General features: G+C 42.6%; 2 protein-coding genes across 3 annotated transcripts in view; one reads left to right on the top strand and one right to left on the bottom strand.

Annotated features, from left to right (window-relative positions):
* Window positions 1-4,696, bottom strand: part of Rab6a (RAB6A, member RAS oncogene family) — a 34,270-nt gene extending 29,574 nt beyond the window's left edge. The window contains exon 1 of one of the 2 annotated variants that reach the window (XM_051149045.1): window positions 4,440-4,696. In XM_051149045.1, the coding sequence (XP_051005002.1) occupies window positions 4,440-4,509 (70 nt within the window). In that variant the 5' untranslated portion in view covers window positions 4,510-4,696. The remainder of the gene's footprint in view (window positions 1-4,439) is intronic. The other variant, XM_051149046.1, reaches the window with a different exon arrangement.
* The window catches only part of Mrpl48 (mitochondrial ribosomal protein L48), a gene marked incomplete at its 5' end in the record, with an annotated part of 69,945 nt that continues 53,500 nt past the window's right edge, over window positions 4,654-21,098 (top strand). The window contains one exon of the mRNA XM_051149047.1: window positions 4,654-4,836. Coding sequence (XP_051005004.1) covers window positions 4,654-4,836 — 183 coding nt within the window. The remainder of the gene's footprint in view (window positions 4,837-21,098) is intronic.

Below are 21,098 nucleotides of genomic sequence, written 5' to 3'. Positions count from 1 at the left end.
GTTTCCTAATAATCAATATCCACTACATTTGCAGTAAAATCCATTGTAAACCACTTAATGACATTCCTAAAAGTCCCTCTGGATTTCCAGACAATAGCCTGGTAATAGCAAAAGAGTCTCCTGAAGGAGACTTTAGGACTTATGTAGGTTAACATTCCTTTACTGTCTACTACTAAAATAAAGAGAAAATAAGATTGCCAAGACTCATGCCATTAACTAGACATACCAAATACTCAACAATTTGTCTTCATTACAGAGCACGGTATCTTTCATTTGAAAGGCTAAATAAAAATCACATGATTACATTATCTGTCTATTTGCCATACTTTTTTATATTATACTAACAGCAACCCCCTCCCCCCCCCCAAAAAAAAAGAAAGAAAAAAAGAGGGCTGGAGAGATGGCTCAGTGGTTAAGAGCACTGACTGCTCTTCCAGAGGTCCTGAGTTCAATTCCCAGCAACCACATGGTGGCTCAGAACCATCTATAGTGAGATTTGGTACCTTCTTCTGGCATGCAGGCATACATGTGGGCAAAATACTGTATGTAATAAATAAATAAGTCTTAAAAAAAAAGAAAGAAAAAAGAAAAAAGTATAATAGGCAGGTAAATGAGTATTTTTAGCGAAATGGTTAAGCCTCTAAATTACTAGTTCCTCTATCCAAAATCCAGCATCCGGAACATCCTTGTACATAATCAAATAATGTAAGAATATAATGTAATTACTAAATTAACTGCACAAGGGGAAAATGTAAATTTTTACCATAACAAAAAAAAAATATAGACTATTAGCTTTGGCTACTATTACATTTAACTACTGTTTTGTCAGCAAATATTTCTGAGCAGCTACCATGAGACTGGTTCTATGTTAGGCAATAGAGGAATCAATGAACATAAAAAGATGATAATTTTTATCTTCTGAAACTTGGATTCTGTTCTGCCCTGGAAAACAGACAAAACAAACACATAAAATATTATAAATGTGGTAAATGCTATTAAGGAAAGAAGATTATGCCAAAGACTATAGTCTTTAAAAGCTGAATTGTGGAATTCTAACAGACCTAAAAATAAATAATTCATTGCAAGTTACCTCAATGTAACATAGATTCTTCAGTCCTTTGCTAATGCATAAAAAAACTACAGACACTGATGGTGAAAACACAAATCAATCTTTCAGTGTCAAAACTATTGGATGGCATTACTTAGCAATATGATGACCTCAAAAGATAATTAACCTCACAGTTCCAAAGAGCAAAAAGCATGCAAACATAATCCTAAAGTAAGCAAGTGAAATGTAGGAAGATATAACTTAATGTAATGTGGTATTCCGAAAGGAAAGCTGAAACAGAAAAAGAACATTATGTTTTTAAAACTAAGGAAATCCAAATAAACAATGAATCTTAGTTAATAATAAGAAATCAATACTGGGCCAATAATTTTAACAGATGCACCTTAAATTAGTAAGGCACTAGTTGGAAACAGGATGAAGGATGCACAGGCATCCTGTTACTATCTTATCCATTTTCTGTAAAACTACTAATACTTACACAGATAAATCTAACAAGGCATTCTTTAGTTCTCATTGAAAAGGCTGGAAAGGAATAGTTGATGATTTTCTAAAGAAAGAAGTCACAGAACCTGAGAGGCTGATGCAAGAGGATTTTATAACATCTATCACCACATAAGTCAAACACAGTGGCAAACACCTGTAATCCCAGCACTTGGCTGGAGGCAGGAGCGTCATTCAAGTCAAGCCTTGCCTATATAGACCTAGTTCATGTCCAGCCTCACCACATGAGACTGCTTCAAAAGGATATTCATTTTGAAATAGGGGGAAAAAAGAAAGAAAAAGAAAAAAAAAAAAAAAACAGGTACAGTAGCTCACCCCTGAAATACCAGCACTCAGAAACTGGTGGTTCACAACCATCTATAATGAGATCTGGTGCCCTCTTCTGGAATGCAGGCACACATATGGGGAGAATAATGTACAAATAATAAATAAATCTTAAAAAAAAGTAATGAGCAGGGCATGGTGGCACACACCTTTAATCCCAGCACTCGGGAGACAGAGGCAGGCAGATTGATATGAGTTCGAGGCCAGCCTGGTCTACAAAATGAGTCCAGGACAGCCAAGGCTACACAGAGAAACCCTGTCTCGAAAAAATACAACAACCAAAAACAAAACAAAACAAAACAACAACAACAAAAAAAATCAAAACCAGAATGTTAAAAACATAAAAGGACAGAAATCTATTAAACGAAGTTACGGCAGAGGCCACTCTGGGTCTACAAAGTGAGTCCAGGATAGCCAAGATAACAGAGAAACCCTGTCTTGAACCCCCACCCCTAAATAAATAAACAAACTAATGAAAAGGAAATGACAAGTCATAAAACTCTAATATAATTTACAACATAAACACTCAAGAAATTCATGCTAAGAATTTCAACAGACAGATCAATGGATCTTCATGCCAACTAAATAGTCCCTACCACAAGGTGACCACCAATGTCCACAGACTGTACAGTTTAAACCTATTTATTAATAATGACCAATGAACTTTATTTCATTGGAAAAGTCCTGAAACTGTCATGAAACACTAACTGGATCAGGATCAACTTTATAGGTTTTCATCAAGTTACTCACCTAAGGAAAATCTTATTTTATTTTTTTAAATTTCATTATTACATTTATGTATTTATTTATTGTAGGTGGGTGTTCATGAGATTAGAGCACAACTTCTGGGAGTTGGCTCTCCCCTTCTACTGTATGGGACCTGGTGACTGCATTTTAAACTTGGTGGGGAGTGTCTGTTCTACTCACTGAGCCAACTTGCTGGCCTGGAAATGTTTATACTTAAAGAAATACCCATAAGCAAACAAGAGGGAGACAGGATCTTTCCATCCTACAAGGTTACAAACCTAAACATATAAGAAGACAAATTATTTCCTAGGTCCTGCTGAAGGCAAAATTGCAACCAGTGTTAACCTGCTATAAAGTTCCAAATTGGTATAAATAGTTCAAGCTAGTAATAAAAGCTAAGAATATATTATCAGTTATATGCTTTCCACTCAAAATAATGTAATTCATAACCTCTTCTAAGATACCTAGTAGGTATTCATTTTTGATTATTTGGAACTAATCCCCCGCTGTCTTACTTTTAATGAAGTAAAATGGGGGGTGGGGGGAAGTAATTCAGAGATCAGTTTGTATAACAGAATAAAACTGTTGGCACAAGTAATCTTTGTGACAACTGTCACAAAATTAGGATGTGTATTAGGAAGTATAGTGAGTGCAGAACCCTGACCAGGTAAATGACAAATTACAATTTCACTCACAATACCCTATGACATAATAGGTATATATATATATATATATAAAAAAAAAATCAGTTAGCTCAAATGGTACTTTAATCTAATTTAGAGATGATGGATCTATTACTACCCTCTTACCAAAAGGCAATCCTACAAAACAAAGATGTTTACTATTCTAAGCCTTCTCTCACATACATTTAAATATGTAATTGGAAAGTACTCAAGAAGAAAGTAATAATTAACATTTCACCCGTGAATCCTTGCTTGTATCATCATGAAGATACTCAAAGGATGTTCCATTTTGAAAGGAGAAAAAAAGGTAAGTGAGATGAGAAAAATTCGAAGTAAACTGATCATGACATAGCATCTGGCACAGATCGAAAAGGCATCAACATTACCAAAAAGAATTGTCAGTGATGAAAATCAAAAGAAAATAAGGTTTTCCAGCCAGTCTCAACCCAAGGGACAAAAATCGTCACTGCCAATGCCACCTCTTTTCAAGTTGCCTCCAGTTGAAATATATTAACTCTCTAACCCTAACTAATTCTAGCGAGAATTGGTTTTGTGGTTTTTTTTTTTTTCTGTGACTACCACTTCGCACCTTCCGAGAGGGAGACTCGGAGCCAAGCCTCAGGGGAAAACAACGCCCAGATCCCACCCTCCGCCATGCAAGGTTGAAGGGGGGGGGCCGTACCCCAGAGTTGGGGGTGGGAGTGGGGGGGCTTCCAGGAGTGGGACCTCACTCCCAGTTCCAGTGGGAACCGGAAAAAAGAGCAAGGAATAAGGGTGGGGCCCCAGAATGCCGGCCCGGGTGAAGGAGACCACGTAGTGCTGAGAAAGAAAGGGATGGACAGGAGGCTGGGCGGGGTGAAGGCTGGCGAGGACGGAGCGGCCAGAGAGGGCCCGGCTGCGGGCGGCGGAGTCCGGACGGAGAACCGGGGGAATCTAAGCTAAAAGCCCGATAGATCCTAGCGAGGAGGAGCCAGGGGACCCCGGGGAAGGGCGCGGGGGGGGGGGAGAACCGGGAGTGGGGCCGGCGGGGAGCCTGAGCGGCCAGAAGGGCCGCACTGGGGGCGGTGCGGGGAAGCCGCGGCCCGCTGCCAGGAGCGGGGGAGCGGCGCACTCACCGCTCTGCTCCCCCAGGAACACCAGCTTGAATTTCCTCAGCGGATTCCCGAAGTCTCCGCCCGCGGACATGATGGAGCCGCCGCTGCCACTACAGTCCAGAGACCTCTTCCAGATCGCTGCAGCTCCAACCGGCTGACGGAGAGGGCCGAGCGGAAGGGCCGCCGCCGAGTCCTCTCGGCCCCTTCAGGGCCGGGCAGAGAGGGGCGAGGCTGAAGGGAGAGCTCGTCTCCACCGACCGGCAGCCGTCGCTGTCGCCGCCTCCCCGCAGAGTCGCCTAGCACCGGAGGCCCGCGGCCGCGAGGGGACGCAGGGCGGTGTCGGAGGCAGCCAGGGGTGCGCTCGGGCTTCGCTAGCCCAGCGCCGTTCCTTCCCTCAGAACGCGGCGCGGAGACTGAGGTGAGAGAGGAGGGTGGCGGGGCGAGCGCCGCAGACGCGTCTGGGACCTAGCACGCGCAGCGCTCGGGCTCCCACCGCAGCCGCCGCCGTCGCCGCTGCAGCCCAACCCGCTCAAGTGCGCGAGCCTATGGCGCGGTGCGGGGCGAGTCCGGGCGCGAGCCTGCCGCCCCGCGGGCCTCGGGCGTGCGTGCCTGCGTGCGTGCGTGCGCGCACGCGCGCCACCGCCAGTGCCTTCCTGGTTTCTCCAGCTCTCCCGGCTCCTCCCGTGCCGCGGAGAAAGGGGCCGGGGCCGATCAGGTTTCGACTAGCTTCTGGAGAAGCCAGGAGGAGGCGGGACCGAGTTCCGGGGGAGGGGGAGAGGGAAATGAACGCTTGCGTCCCCGACTAGCCGAGCCAATTAGAAAACGCGGACCCGCAGGCTGACTCTGAGTGAGGTGGCGGCGCGAGAGCGCGCGTGTTCTTCGTGCGGGGGAAGGTGTAGGGTCCCGGCGGCCATAGGAAGTGTGGCGCGACGCACCGCGATTGGAGGAGGGAGGAGGGAAAAGAAGGTGGGACGGAGGCGGAGCCGGAACCAAGGTGGAATGACCGCTGCTAGGCGTGGGTGGCGTTGGGTAGCGCTAAGGTGGTTCATAGGTGTTAATTCCTGAGTGTTGCTTTGCCTTCCTCAGTTCTGCATTTCACCCACTTGCTGTATCTTTCTAAACGTAATGCCTTGCTCAACGTCACCCTGTATATTACATTCTCCTCCGTTGTTTCTTGGAGTTTCATGACTACCAGAAGTCAAGTCCTCTCCATTTTGTGGGTGAGGAAACTGGAGCCCAGCAGAAGGAAGTGACTTGCAAAATCCAGATAGACTTGAAATGGAATCAAGGTTTCCTTATTTGGACCTCTGCTACCTCCTTGTAAGGCCATCTTAATTCCCTGGTGTCTGTTGGTGTGATCCTCTATTGAGTGGCCCTTATTTTTAGGTGCTCATAACGTCAGATGATGACCATCTTCTACGTGCTAGAAATGGGTTTAGCTGTCATTTAAACCAAATCCCTAATATTACAGACAGGAAGTGACTGGCCACATAGGGATGCAGTTTTGGAACAGGTCGTACATCATACCAGAGGTGAGCCTCAGCAAGAACACATATCTGGGGAAGGAGAATTTAAAACGGTCCTCCTTTCCCCTTAAAGCAGGACGTCTGGTTATGCTTGGGTGGGCCTCCCTTGAATTAGCCGTCGGAAGCGTTTCCGTTTTTCTGCAGATTGTCAACCTGATTCATGATCCAATAAAATCATGGTGTACGCCAGTAAGAACCCGCCTGTAATCCCGGCACTCGGGAGGCAGAGGCAGGCGGATCGCTGTGAGTTCGAGGCCAGCCTGGTCTACAAAGCGAGTCCAGGACAGCCAAGATAACATAGAGAAACCCTGTCTCGAAAAACCAAAAAGGAAAAAGAAAAAGAAACTTGTATATTGGCCTTTGTAAGTCTAGTTAGTCTACTCCAGTGCCTCATGTCTGTAATCCCAGTACTCAGGAAGCTAAGCAGGGGGATTGCTGTCATGTCCAGGCAAGCCTAGCTACAGAGTCAGTTCCAGTGTAGTCTAATATACAGAGTGAGACCCTGCCTCAAAACAAAACAAGACGTGAGGCCATGAGTCAGCATGTATGATGGATGATGAGACCCTAAATCTACTCTTTAGAATCCCTGACTAACTTCTAGACCCAGGCATGGTGGTGCATGCCCATAATTATAGCACTTGGGAGATAGAGGTAGGAGGATCATAAATTCAAGGGCAGCCTTAGGAGAGTTAGGCTATATGCAACCTTGTATAAAAGGAGGAGAGAGAGTTCTAAATAAAGCCTATTCATAGAAGATAAGTTAAGAACCATTGAATAAGAGAATTTCTGCCACTCTTCAGCATCCCTTGGGACAAGATCTATAAAAGATATCTCAATTCTGCAATAGAACCCTTTTAAAGACATTAAACCCCACATCTGCAATCCTAGCAAGTGGGAAGTAGAGGCAAGGCTTTAAGATCATAGTCAACTGCATATGTCAGTTCGAGGCCAGCCTGCAATACATAAGATCTTGTTCAAAATACTTTGAAAAAAATTAAGCAAAAAATTTATGCCGGGCTTGGTGGCACACGCCATTAATCCCAGCACTCGGGAGGCAGAGGCAGGTGGATCTCTGTGAGTTCGAGGCCAGCCTGGTCTACAGATTGAGTCCAGGACAGCCAAGGCTACACAAAGAAACCCTCTTTCTCAAAAAAAAAAAAAAAAAAAAGTATATATACACACACATCAAAAGTCTTCTCAGGTTGAAAACTTTTAAATGCTATGTGTAGTATCTTATATACAAATACTTCTACATGTTAATGACATGGCCACACAAGCACCTTTTCAAATGTAGGATGACTCACTGATCAAGAATAAAGTAGGTGAGGAAAGAAGTTCTGAAAGTGTCATCTCTTCTGTCCTACCAAGGACACAACTACATCTTAGAACCTCCTCTATCACAGTGTACTGGCTGGGGCTAGGGATAGCTCAGGTAGAGTGACTCCTTAACATGCATAAAGCTTGGGGTCCAACCCTAACACCAAAAAACCAATCAATAATGATTACAACAGTGGACTATACAGCAAAACCTCATCTCAAAAACAGAGCTAAACTGGTGGCGCACGCCTCTAATCCCAGCACTCGGGAGGCAGAGGCAAGCAGATCGCTGTGAGTTCGAGGCCAGCCTGGCCTACAAAGTGAGTCCAGGACAACCAAGATAACATAAAGAAACCCTGTCTCCAAAAAGCCAAAATATAAAAAATAAAACAAAAACTAGCGACTGGGGCGGTGGTGGCACACGCCATTAATCCCAGCACTCAGGAGGTAGAGGCAGGTGGATCGCTGTGAGTTCGAGACCAGCCTGGTCTACAGAGTGAGTTCCAGGACACCTAGAGTTATTACACACAGAGAAACCCTGTCCTGAATAAACAAACAACAACAAAACAAAAAACCAAACCAAACCAAAACTAGCCAAGTCTGGTGGTTCTCGCGCATAATCTCAGGAGTAGGTTGAGCCTGGGTTACCTAATTAATCTCAAGTGGGCCTGAATTTCAATAGAAGTCTTTGTCTTAGAAGAGGAGGAGGAAGAAGAAGTCATTGAAGTTGTTTTGATTATACAGGTAGCTTATTGGGCCATCTAGGACACACCTAACACTACTCAGAATCCTCGCACACAAAGAACAGTTAGTAACAAGAAGCTATTTCTCAACTGGGGCAGTGGTGGTACATACTTCTAATCCCAGCACTTGGGAGGCAGGCGGATAGCTGTGAGTTCAAGGCCAGCCTGGTCTACAAAGTGAGTCCAGGACAGCCAAGGCTACACAGAGAAACTCTGTTTAAACAAACAAACAAGCGAAAAACCAAAAGAAAAAAAAAAAAAAAAGGCTATTTCTCAAATGCTTTTGCAAACAAAAGTGAGTGTGGCTTTTTCTCTGCCCGGTACCAGGTTTTCATTGTTTCCTGAAATAGCCTTTGAGTGACATCTGAAGATTCAAGTACTTTGTATTTCCTCCAGAACTTTATGAATCGATTCCTTCCTGCTGCTTTGTTTCTATAGTCACCTGCACATCTGGGCTATTAGAAAGGGACGGCTGGTATAATGTAATTCTGACCTCAAGTATTTTAGGCCTTATCAAAAGTTTGGGGCCTCCACTTTTGTCCCCTCTATCCCTTCTTCCCTCTCCTCTATGTTCCTGGATCTCACTGTGTTGTCCTGGCTGAAGCAAAATTCAAGCAATTCTGCCCCCAACGCCAAAGAAGATGGAACTCAGGTGCATCCAGCTAAGCCTGGACTTTTTTTTTTTTTTAGTAAAACAATAAATGTCCTTCTTGTATTTAACAGTGTCTTTGTGGAATATAAATACGATGTGTTTCTTTGTTATTATGAGAGATGAAATTGTCATTTTTAGATTCTCAAAGGCCTCACACAGTTTCTTGAATGTTATCCACATGATGTTGTGTGCACATCTAGGACACAGTAGAGATTGCCAAGATGGAACTGCCTTTTCCTGTTTACTACTCCCTAAAAAAGATTTATTGCTCTTATAGAGGCAAGAAATCAATAGAAATAGAAAAAATATCCAAGTGAAAGAACTGAAATCATATTGCCCATATTTGAAACAAATTATAGCTCTGGCAACATTTCAAATTCCTTTACCACCCACTCTACAGATTATTATAATCATTGCTAAAAATAATAGTGGCTTAATAAACAGCGTAAAAATGAAGGATGCTCAATAGCTCAAGGAGGCTAGTTGAAAGAGGACAATTAATATATAAAGTGTGTTTAAGTTGCCTCATTTTAAAAGAACCATACCAAAAAAAACCAGAGTACCACCAGGTGTGGTGACACGCACCTTTAATCCCAGCACTCTGAAGGCAGAGACAGGCAGAGCTCTGTGAGTTTGAGGCCAGCCTGGTCTACAAAGTGAGTCTAGGATAGCCAAGACTACAAGAGAAACCCTGTCTCAAAAAAACAAAACAAAACAAAACAAAACCAGAGCACCTCCTGTGAAAACCTTTTGTGCGCCGGCAGTGGTGGCGCCCACCTGTAATCCCAGCACTCAAAGAAGCAGAGGCAGGTGGTCTCTGTGTAGCGTGCATGAGGCCCTAGGTTCAACCACTAGCATCAAAACAAACAAAATGAAGCCCTATGGGAAAACCAAACAAACCCCAAAAAACTCTTTTTCAGATACATTGACCTGTAGAATAGCCTATGATTATGAGAGAAGAAGAAGAATTATTTAGTGGGAGTTGGAGAGCTGGCCTCAGCAGTTAAGGTCACTGGCTGCTCTTCCAAAGAACCTGAGTTCATTTCCCAGCACCCATATGGCATCTCACAACTGTCTGTAACTCCAGGGTATCTGATACCCTCTTCTGGCCCCCCAAACATGAGACATGCAAATGATGCATAGACATACATGCGGGCAAAACATCATTATACATAAAATAAAAAGGTTTTATTTAGTCAAAGTGGAGGAGAAGGTGATAGAACTTAAATGGAATGGTCTTTCCTGTAATTATAGCTAACTAACTCACAGCTAAGAAGATATTTTTGCTACAGATTGATCTACAGAATCTATTTTTGATAAATCCATTTTGTTCTCCATTCATGTGAATCATGGCCCTGTTATGAATAATGTGATTTTTCAAGCCTGAGAAGTGGGGTGTTGCTTCCAGGTTTTGCCATTGCAGCAGGGAAAGAACTTGCTCCTCATTATCTGACGGCCAGAGTGTGTGAAACCTGACATGTCGCTGGAGCACTTTGCTCCCACAAGTAAAATCTCCTGTAAGACATCCAGGAGGATGAATCACTCCACCTGCTACTAAGAGATAATCAGCGCGGAAGAGAACAACGGCTTTCACTGCTGTTTATAGAAAGAGCCAGCATCTCAGGGCAGGAAAGTAAGAACAACACTGATGAACTGAAATACCAGCAGTTGAACTACTGCTTGCCAAGAAGCCAAGAGAAGCTGTCTTTCTGTGCACATATAGATATTTGGAACAACACAAATTAACCAGGATTACTATCTTACATAAAAATCAAAGGTAGGGTTGGCATGGTGGTGCAGACCTCTACAAAGGTTCATATATAGTGGGTTTGGGGCCAGCTAGTGAGACTTTAGCTCATAAATAAATAAGTAAATAAATAAATAAGCCTCAAAATCCTTACAGCTCTCATAGCTCAAACTACCCAATGAGGTAATGAGCAACAACATCTTTGAAAAAAAATCTGAATAAAGTTGCAGGTCTAAGATGAATTAAAGATATTTCTACCTCATTCCTTTTCTGAAACTATTCCAATTGTTTTTTTCCCCAAATAATTCAATTGCACACTCAGATTCTGACATCTCTCCCCAAGAGCCATAATATTTTACATTGAGAAACAAAGACTAAGCAGAAGTAACCGACTAAACAGAGTGTAGCAAGTGTTTATTCAAGGGGAAAATAGTAAGAAGCAGGCCATGTGGCTAAGAGAGCCCTAAAAAGGACCAGATAACACAATAGAGAACTCTCACTTCAGCCTAAAAATGCAGTGAAAATAATTTTCATATCAGTGACCCTAACTTTCCCTCTTCCTGGCTTCATTTGACATACTAGCTGCTATTTCTGTTGTCTAGATCTGAGACCATCAAAGTTGGTGTGTAGACTGGGTGCGGTGACACATACTTTTAATCACAGCACCCAGGAAGCAGAGACAGGTAGATCTCTGTGAGTGTGAGGGCAACCTGGTCTAAACAGCCAAGTCTACATAGGGGACCCTTTCCCAAAACTACTACTACTACTACTACTAATAATAATAATAATAATAGAGTTTGAAAAACCAAGAGAAAAAAATAATTGCTAAGTAAATTTACACACTAAAGTAATTTGCTTTGCATGCAGCATTGTCTGACTCCTCTCACATGCCCTGGTTGTTTTGTTGTCACTTTTGTTCTGTCAGAAGCCAGAGAGCTCCATGATGGGCTTTTCCGTAAGCAGAAAGAGGCCTTTTTCCTTTCACATATTTAACAGGCTTCTCGCTTATTTTTAGTCTGTCTGTCTGTCCATCCGTCTGTCCATCATTTATCTATCTATCTATCTATCTATCTATCTATCTATCTATCTATCTATCCTTGAGACAGGGTCTCATTTCATAGACTTTGCTGGCCTGAATCTTACCACGTAGACTAGGCTGACTCAGACGTCCAGAGACCCACCTGCCTCTGCCTTCTGAGTGCTGGGATCAAAGCTATGTAGTACCATGCCTGACCTCTTTAGCCTTTTGATGAAGAAAAAAAGAAAACAACACAGCTCCACTCTCCCCCATGCACACATGCAATCCATCAGGAGCTTTTCATCTGGAAGAAACAGAACATTTAACTCTAAATGGTGTAAACAGTGGGGCTGATCACAAGTCCTTGGCTAGGACAACTCCAGGGTTGGTTAGTGACCTCTTAACCATGTTGATAAGAATCATTATCTTCTTATCTTAAACCAGGTGTGGTGGCACTCAGGGAGGCAGAGGAAGGTAGATCTCTGTGAGATGGAACCAACATGCTCTACAAAGCCAGTCCAGGACAGTCAAGGCTACGCAGAGAAACCCAGTCTCAAAGAAAACAAAAATCTGTCTTTCTGTCTTTCTACTTGCCTTCCTCAAAATTCTGACTTTGATGTTAGGTATTAGCACGGTGATTGACATAGGTCACGTTGAAACATTTAAAGCCCCATACAGTCCAGGGAAAAGGAAAGCCTCTGTTCATCTAAGTGACAGCTCTTCCCTAGTACCCTCCCTGTTACCAGCTCCCCCTAGTAGACTCACCATTACAGCTCATTGGCTAGATTATCCATCCTACAAATGTCACTGCAAGAGAAATGTGTAGAAACAGTGGAGAAAGATGGGCTGTTGCCACAACATTGTAACTGTCATAAAGAAGAGAGAGAGAGAGAGAGAGAGAGAGAGAGAGAGAGAGAGAAAAGAGCCCTTGGCTGCCCAGCACTAGTGTTCCCTCTGCTAAACATATCAGCTTGGTTTCCAATATGCTGTGCCCTGAAATATGTGCTCATTCACTCACTCATTCTGTAAACACTCTGACCGCTGTCTACTAACACTCTTGTTTGCACTGGAGACTGCAAAGAGAAAAAGATGTGGTCTTGGTTCTTGAGGGTACAGCAGTCTACTGGTGTGACAAAGGTGAAAAAGAGAAGCCAACTAAATTTAGGTAAAACTAAATAAAACGAGTGATAAAGGTAACACCATTTGATAACTTTAATCTGCTTGTTGCCTCTTGTCGTTCATCTCTGTATACACAAGACTAGCTGGTCCTCAAGTTTTTAGAGCTTTTTCATTTTCCACTCCCACCTCACTGTGGGGGCTCTGGAATTATAGACACACATATCCTATTTTGTGTGGTATTTGGGGATCTGAACCCAGGTACTCATGTTTTAACTACTGAGTCATGTCCCCTTTGGGCTTTGACCACTTGAAATGCATTATTAATCTTTTTGTTGTTGAGTTCTGTTACACACACACACACACACACACACACACACACACACACACACACACGCCATACGATTTAAAAAACGGCTAAAGGAGTGGGCGTGGTAGCACAGCCTTTAATCCTAGCACCTGGGAGATAAGTAGAAGCATCTTTGAGTTTGAGGCCAGCCTGGTCTACAAATGAGTCCAGGACAACCAGGGCTATTACACAGAGAAACTCTGTCTCAAAAAAACCAAAAAGCCAAACTGAACCAAAACCAACCAAACAAACAAACAAAGAAACAAAAAACTCAACCCAAAACAACAACAACAACAACAAAGCAGCTAAAGGCCTTCCACAGATACACACACCACATATGCTCTAATATGTGTCTTGGCTATATTTTGAGTTTCAGTAAGCCTGGGCTACATGTAACCCTGTCTTACACCCCCCAAATAATTAAAATGATAGCTATATAATTTATATTCTCAGATTTGCTTTGTTTTGTGATTGGTGCTTGTGCTCCTGTTAAGAATTTAATGATCCTCAAAAACTCTTGAAAAGATAACTAAAGGAATTCTGGGCCCCTTTTGCAGCTCATAAGTCAGTTTCGAGGAGTATTATATATTCTGGATTTTCTTGTAGCAGATTCGAGGCCCACTTTTCAGTCCTTGACTCAACTGTATTTAATATATCTCGCTAAAACTTGTCCTTCTTTGGCTTTCTTGTCACAATTTTTCTCTCTTGACTTCCCCCCTAATCTCTTGGCACTTCCCAATTACTTTTTCTCAGATTGTTGTTAAAAATGATTTTATTTTGTGTTAAGAATGTTTTGCCCATGTGGATGCCTATGTACCATGTACATACCCTGTGTCTACCGAGGCCAGAGAGAGGCTAACTCAGATCCTCTGAGACTGGAGTTACTGATGTTAGAAGCTACTGTGTGGATTCTGGGAATTGCACCCCAGTCCTCTGGAAGAGAAAACAATGCTCTTAATTGCAGAGCCATTTCTCTGACTGTTCTTAAATCTGGGGTAACAGGCAGGCACAGTAGCATGCACCTGTACACCTAACTTGGGTGGTTGAGGGTGAATCCAGGAGTTCAAGGCAATGCAGAGAGCCTCTTTAAAAAAAGAAAGATATCTTTCAGTCTTTCTTAGCCTACACTCTACACAGGTGGTTGTCATTTGTCCTTATTACTGTAACTGCCCCTGATTCCCTGATGACTCCAGAATTTCCATCTCCAGCCTACACTTAAGCACTCATCTCCAAGCTAATATGGAGTAGTAGCAAAAAATACTTATCAACGGTGGTTCACCTTTTGGGCTTTAACCTTATAAAACGCAAAGAGAAAATTCATTAAATTATGAGATAAATCTCATTCTTTTGATAAGGGAATTAAGATTCAAGCGTAGCTTACTAAGTTTTCAAAGTACTAGATGAAATCAATTATATGCATGATCTCTGCATCTACAGATCCTAACATTTCAAGGTGGAAGATGAGGATGAGGGTCAACATCCAAGGTTGTTCTCTGACCTCCACACACATGCCAAGGCACATGCCCACACGCAAATACACAAATATGCATGTATACGTCATACACACACACACACACACACACACACACACACACACATCATACATTGAAAAAAGGGTCAAAGCCCTTACACAAACATTTCTTCAGAGACGATATGCAAATGTTCAATAAGTACCTGAAAAGATGTTCAACATCGGTACTCATTAGGGAGGAGCAAACTAAAACCATAGATGGCATAGTAAAATACTAGGGTCGTTTTAAAAATCAAACCAAACCAAACCAAACAAAAACAAAACAAAAAAACAAAAATAAAGCATTGACAAGGATGAGAGGAAAATGGGGCTGTCGAAAAAAAAATAGTGCATACCAATGTTCACCACATTGTTCACAATTGTCGGCAGGCAAAAGCTGTCTAAGATTCCATCAACAGATGAGTGAATAAAGAAATACTGGTAACATGGTGAGGCACGCTTGTAATCCCAGCAGGAGCATCACAGGTCATTCTTGGCTACGCAGCAAGTTCTAGAGCAGCTAAACTACGTGAGATCTGGTCTTAACAAATGGAAAGAAAAAGAAAAAAGAAGCAGAATATGGTGGCGCACGCCTTGAGCCTGGTACGGTGGTGCACGCCTGTGATCCCAGCATTCTGGGAGGCAAATGCAGGCACATGCAAGTTTCTGTGAGTTTGAGGCCAGCCTGGTCTACAAAGGGAGTCCAGGACAGCCAAGGCTATGCAGAGAAACCCTATTTCAAAACAAATAACAACAACAAAAAGGAAATACTGTTTAGCCATAAATTAACTAAATTGTTGACATATTGCAAGGATTAATCTTGAGAAACAAATGATGCAAGGTGAATAAACAAGACATGAGCCCTCTTATATAAGAGGACTTTTTACTGTAGGTAAATTCCTGGAGACATAAATTAAAGATTACCAGGAGCTAGAGAAAAGGACTAGCGGGGAGCTGCAGTGATGGAAAAATTCATATTATGGTGTTGGTTGCATAACATTTTGAGTGTTATGTTTAAAATGCTTAAAATGGAATTTTTACATGTGTTTTACGAGTGTGTGTGTGTGTGTGTTTGTGCGTGTGTGTGTGTGTGTGTTTGTGCGTGCACGCGCACGCCTGCCCACTGTTGGGGGGGGGGGGAACGACACACGTTTAGAACTGGGCTTCTCAAAGTCGTTTAGTTATAGACCCTACAGAAACAAGAGTTCACTTTTGTGCATCTTGCATTGATGTTATTAATAAACTGTTAGGTTCTCTGGGTTTGAATAATGAGTTATTTTGATTGCCCCATCGCTAAGAGATATAATTTTGAGTGGGCATTAGGACCTGGAAGAGGCTTTGGGATGACGTCATCTTTAGAAAACTAAAGCCCACTGGCCTCCAGGGGCTATACCAGAGTCTAGTGCACTTCATACAAACATTAGCTCCCAATTAACCATAGTTTGGGTGGTGAATCCACCTCTTTCCTTGGCTACGGAGAGCTGTGACCAAGAAGAAGCTGGGGCAGAGTCCGCGGCAGTTAGAGAAAACTGCCCCACCCACCTCTGCAGGCCACACTCAGCATGGCCACCGCCAGTCCCAGGCTGGGTGGCGCGCCCCTCCCTTCCCTAGAGAGGCGGGCCCTGGGAGACAAAATAAGCTCCAGTGGACCAATAGAGAGGGGGGCGGAGCTAGCCTTGTCATAGGCTTAAGGGGTGGATTTGTCCAGCTGAGCCTTGGAGGGATGCAGCTGCCACGTTATGCTCAGCCTCTAAGGCTGGATTTTGCCCGGTGTTATGCCACCATCAGCGCTTCCGGGTTGAACTCCAGCTGAGCAGATCAGTCTCCACTATGATCAGGGACTGTCCCTCCTCCCCCTCAAACCCAGACTAATAAAAGCCCTCTTGTCTTGCTCCCTGCCCTTTAAGATGACTCATTGCGTTGCAACTCCCGGATGCATTGGCAACGCCAGGCGTGGCTCGGCACATTTGAACTTAACACATATGTTTTCTGATTATGAACGTACAGGCATATTCTAGAAATCTGGGAATTTAGGAAAAGCTATGGGAAAAAAAAATAATGTATCGTTCCACCAACCAAAACAATAACCTTTGCTACCCCTTTACTTTTTTTTTTTTTTTTCTGTTGGAAACAATGGGACAGATTGATTTTAGGTGTTGTTGCATACTGCTTGTCCTTTTAAAGGTGTGCGCCCCCTCCGCCGCCCTGCTTGTCTTTTTAATTGAATGCATGAGATGAGGTATTCCTTGGGTGACTGTTGACTGTCACAATGTTTATGTTTCCTAATTAAGTATTAAGCAGTGAGCTCATCAGCTAGCAGCTGCCTGTTCATAAACTCACCACCACCTCTCTGTAAAGTTGTTGCACAGAGGTTACAAGATTTGAGATCCTTTAGGACTTTATCATTTCAGCAGTTCTAGACTAGAAGGGTCACGAAACTGAACGATCTTGTTTTGGGGTGGATGATCTTTGAAGAAAGGAGGGAATTTTTTTACTGAATTACGACTGTCTAACAAGCAAAGTCTTTCCAAACTGAGTATTCTTACAAAGAGTGCCACCCCTCCCAGCTGTACCCAGTCTCTCCCAAGTCACCGGAAGGAAAGAAGTAAAAACATTTTGAGCTCTGATGTTCCCAGCTGGGCTTTTCTCGGTGTCCATATGTGGTTTGACTTGCATCACACTTTCTAATTAGGCAGACAGCAGGTCAGGATGGAACCCAGGGTCTCATGCACTCATTTGGTGCATGCTAGTTCTCTATTCTTGAACTATGTAACAGCCATTTCTCCCTTGGTTCTTTGTTTTGTTTTTTGTTTTTTAAGGTTTTTGGAAGAAGGGTTTCTCTGTGTAACCTTGGCTGTCCTGGACTTGATTTGTAGATCAGCCTGCCTCTGCCTCCGGGAGCGCTGGGATTGTTTGTTTTCCTTGTTAAGAGAAGGAAAAAAGGTCTTGCTGGGCCTCTGAGGCTGGTGTCACATTTTTGGACTCAAGGGATCCCTCTGCCTCAGCTTCCCCAGCTTTGGGACTACGGGTATGCAACATGTTATGTAGGTAAATGGGGATAAATCCAATGGATTTATTCTCTTATTTGACTGCAGAGAAATAACTTTTAGTATTTTTTGGTTCTTTCTATGTGTCCCTGTGGATAAAGGGATTGATAGCTCAAGATAATTTATTTGTTATTTTTGTTGAGATAGGGTCTCTTATTAGCCTTGCCTGGCCTTAATGTTTATACAAAATTATATTCCAATCTTATATTCTTTTTTAATTTTAATTTTTTTTTTTTGAAACAAGGTTTCTCTGTGTAGCCTTGGTTGGTCTGGACTCTCATTGTAGAGCAGGCTGGCCTCAGCCTCTGGAGTGCTGGGATTAAAGGTGTGCACCACCACTCTCAGCTCTTTCTTTATTTTGATTAGCTTGTGTATAACGAGTTTCATTATATTCTTATGTATGTGTGCATCATGCATTTTGCTCAGAGTCACCTTCCATTATGCAATGGGTTTGTTTGTTTATTTTGGTGGTTGGGTGTTTGTTTGTTTTTGTGTTTTTGAGACAAGGTTTCTCTGTGTAGCCCTGGCTGTCTTGGAACTCACTCTGCAGACTAGCTGGCCTCGAACTTCAAGTCTGGACTGCCTCTGCCTCCTCAGTGCTGGGATTAAAGGCATGTGCCACTACTACCTGTCAGCAATGGGTTTTTTGTTTTTTGTTTTTGTTTTTCCAGACAGTGTTTCTCTATGTAGCCTTGGCTATCCTGGACTCTCTTTATAAGCCAGGCTGTTCTGGAACTCACAGAGATCTGCCTGCCTCTGCCTTCAAAGTGCTAGAATTAAAGGCATGCGCTACCACTACCCGGTTAGCAATGAGTTTTTAATAAATGAAAAAACTCCTATGTCATAAAATACCAGGAAATAGAAAGAAAATTTCATTTAAAATTGTTTCTAGACAAAATAAAACTATTTTTCATAGGGCCCCTCCAATCCCAGCACTTGGGAGGCAAAGGCAGGTGGATCTCTGTGAATTCCAGCCCAACCTGGTCTACAAAGTGAGTCTAGGACAGCCAAGGCTGTTATATAGAGAAACCCTGTTTCGGAAAACCAAAATTAATTAATTAATTAACTGTCTTTCCAGCCCTTCATAATTAAAAAAAGGCGGGGGGGGGGGGGGCTGAAGGTACAGTTCAGCGGTAGAATGATTGCTTAGCATATACAAAGCACTGGGCTGAATCCCTAGAAACACACATGCACACACACGGAATATTGGGGTTTTTTTTTTTCATTTTGTTTTGTTATTTTGTTTTTCTAGACAGGGTTTCTTTCTATAGCTTCAGTTTTATAGCTCAGGCTGGTCTTCAACTCATGGAGATCCATCTGCCTCTGCCTCCCAAGTACTGGGATTCATACAGAGTATTGTTATGGGTTCAAAACTAGATGCACATTGACCACTCAAACACCAGACTCAGATTGATGAAACAAATATTGACTGATTAGGGCCATAATCTTGGCTCCAGAGCCAGACTATGACATTGGTTTGTTTTAAGGCATGCTTTTTAAAAAAAACAAAAACAAAAAACAAAAAGCTGTAACCAGGTAACCAGGTGTAGGAAGCGGAGACTGGGGAGACAGCATTACATCATGTTGACCAGTTAAACAAAGCATTCCCAACTATACTGTATCTAGATAGCTAGCTAGACAAAGCATTTCAAGCTGATTGGCTAGGATATAGGCTTAGGACTTTCTAGTTTCCTATGGTTCCGGGAGGAAGGAACAAAGCAAGATGTTGTGGCCTAACCCTAATAGAACATACATTTATCTTTAACTCAAGCAGAACATGCATTTATCATCTATTGTTTTATTCTTAGCAGTAAGTATTGAACTATCCTGGTATAAGGCACATAGGGACTGAGAACTTGAACTTAATTTTACCTTATGTTCAAAATGGAAACTTAGGAGTAAAATGGCTTCTGATATACTATAAATGAGAGCATGTGTTAACTGAAGAGCTACAGTCATGCTAGGAATGAAAGTAGGTCTCAAAGGAAGGGCTATAGAGTTTAAGCAGGTTAAGCAGGTTACAACAAAGTACCTGGGTCGTTAGTCTTAGGGTATCACACAAGTGATGTACACTAGAGGCTCTGAGTGGTTTGCTTAGGATGATAATGACTTTCATGCCTCATCACCAAATACAAAGAATTTCTTTTTGTTTGCAAGAAATGTTTTCTTTGGCATAGAGTTCACTATGTAGATCAGGTTTGCTCCAAATTCACAGACAGTGGCTCTGACTCTGCCTTTCAGATGGTGAGATGAAAGACTTGAGCCACCACACCCAGCAAGAAATATTTCCTTATGTTGTAATGTGTAAGGTGCAACCAATGGTTTAGTAAAGGTCAGCCTGAACTGGGTGGGAGGAAGGTAGATGGACACAGCCTCTCAGATGCCCTTTATCCCAGCATCCTCTGCTGTGTCCTCACACTGGCAGCCGAGTCATCTGGGAAGATTATTCTATAGCGGTCCTCTGCACCCTTTCCTTCTCCTTACATGTTTCTGTGGTCCCACTCCTTAGCCTCTTTCGTCATTTAGCTCTCTCTCCAGGGTGGCATAATCGCAGCTCACCCAGTCATGCCCTGAACAAACAGAAAACTGGGGAGTTAGTGCTGGCTTTTCCTAGGTGGCTAGAGCCCTCTTCCATCTCAGAGCTTTTATATATGTATTTCCCTTTTAAGTATGATTTCCTTTGTGCCAAAATATAGAAGCAGAAAAGCCTTTCTAAAGCTAATCTAGTTTGTAGTCTGAGGTAGCTTTCTTTATATATCTTCACTAAAGGCATAAATTAGAACTTTGGGGCACCACTGCAGACTTTTTTATTATTATTATTATTATTATAGGTGGCCATAGAATTACTGCTTTAAAGGAGGTTTCACTTGAGATGAAACACCATCTCTTAAAGGGCCCCCCTTTGTTCTTTTGTTCCCTAAAGCTTTCTCTGATGTGGTTGTGCCGAGGACTCCAGCAGGCTTATTTTAAAGGAGCCTTTTAAAAGAAAGCTAGCTTGTAAAAATAAATCCAGAAAGGCCACTTTTTGTGTGTGCTGGGAATTGAATCCACGGCCTTGCATGTTCTAGGCAAGTGTTGTATTCCTGAGCTATATCCCCAGTGTCTTCCACATTTTTTTGTGTGCGTTTGTATATGATTGAAGGTCCTGGGAAAATCTAAAACCTGTAGTTATAGCTAAGAACTTTAAAATATTCACAAATGTATCATTTCATGCAACATTTGCTGAAGCCTTATTATTCCCTGGGGGTCATGGCAAGTGCTGAAGACACTGTGAAAAATGAAGAATAGTCTTTCTCTAAAGGTCCTCACAATCCAATGGAGAAGATATACAAATGAACAGAGTAGTTACAGTAAACTGTGTAGCAAGCACACCAATCCTGGGGAATTGCTGTAGGATGACAGCTAGAAAAGACATCATTTGCCTTGTGTCTTGAAAGAGGAGTGGGGGTTGTTCAGGCGCTTGAGTAAAGAAATGTCATCTTGGCAGAGGAAATTGTAGGTGAAAAGGCAAGGAGAAGTGATAGAATTTTTTTTTTATTCTTTTATTTTTTTGTTTTTCGAGACAGGGTTTCTCTATGTAGCCTTGGCTGTCCTGGACTCGCTTTGTAGACCAGACTGGCCTCGAACTCACAGCGATCCACCTGCCTCTGCCTCC

The sequence above is a fragment of the Acomys russatus genome, chromosome 7 (assembly GCF_903995435.1).
Source record: "Acomys russatus chromosome 7, mAcoRus1.1, whole genome shotgun sequence".
Taxonomy (NCBI): domain Eukaryota; kingdom Metazoa; phylum Chordata; class Mammalia; order Rodentia; family Muridae; genus Acomys; species Acomys russatus.
This window is presented reverse-complemented; position numbering and strand designations above follow the sequence as displayed.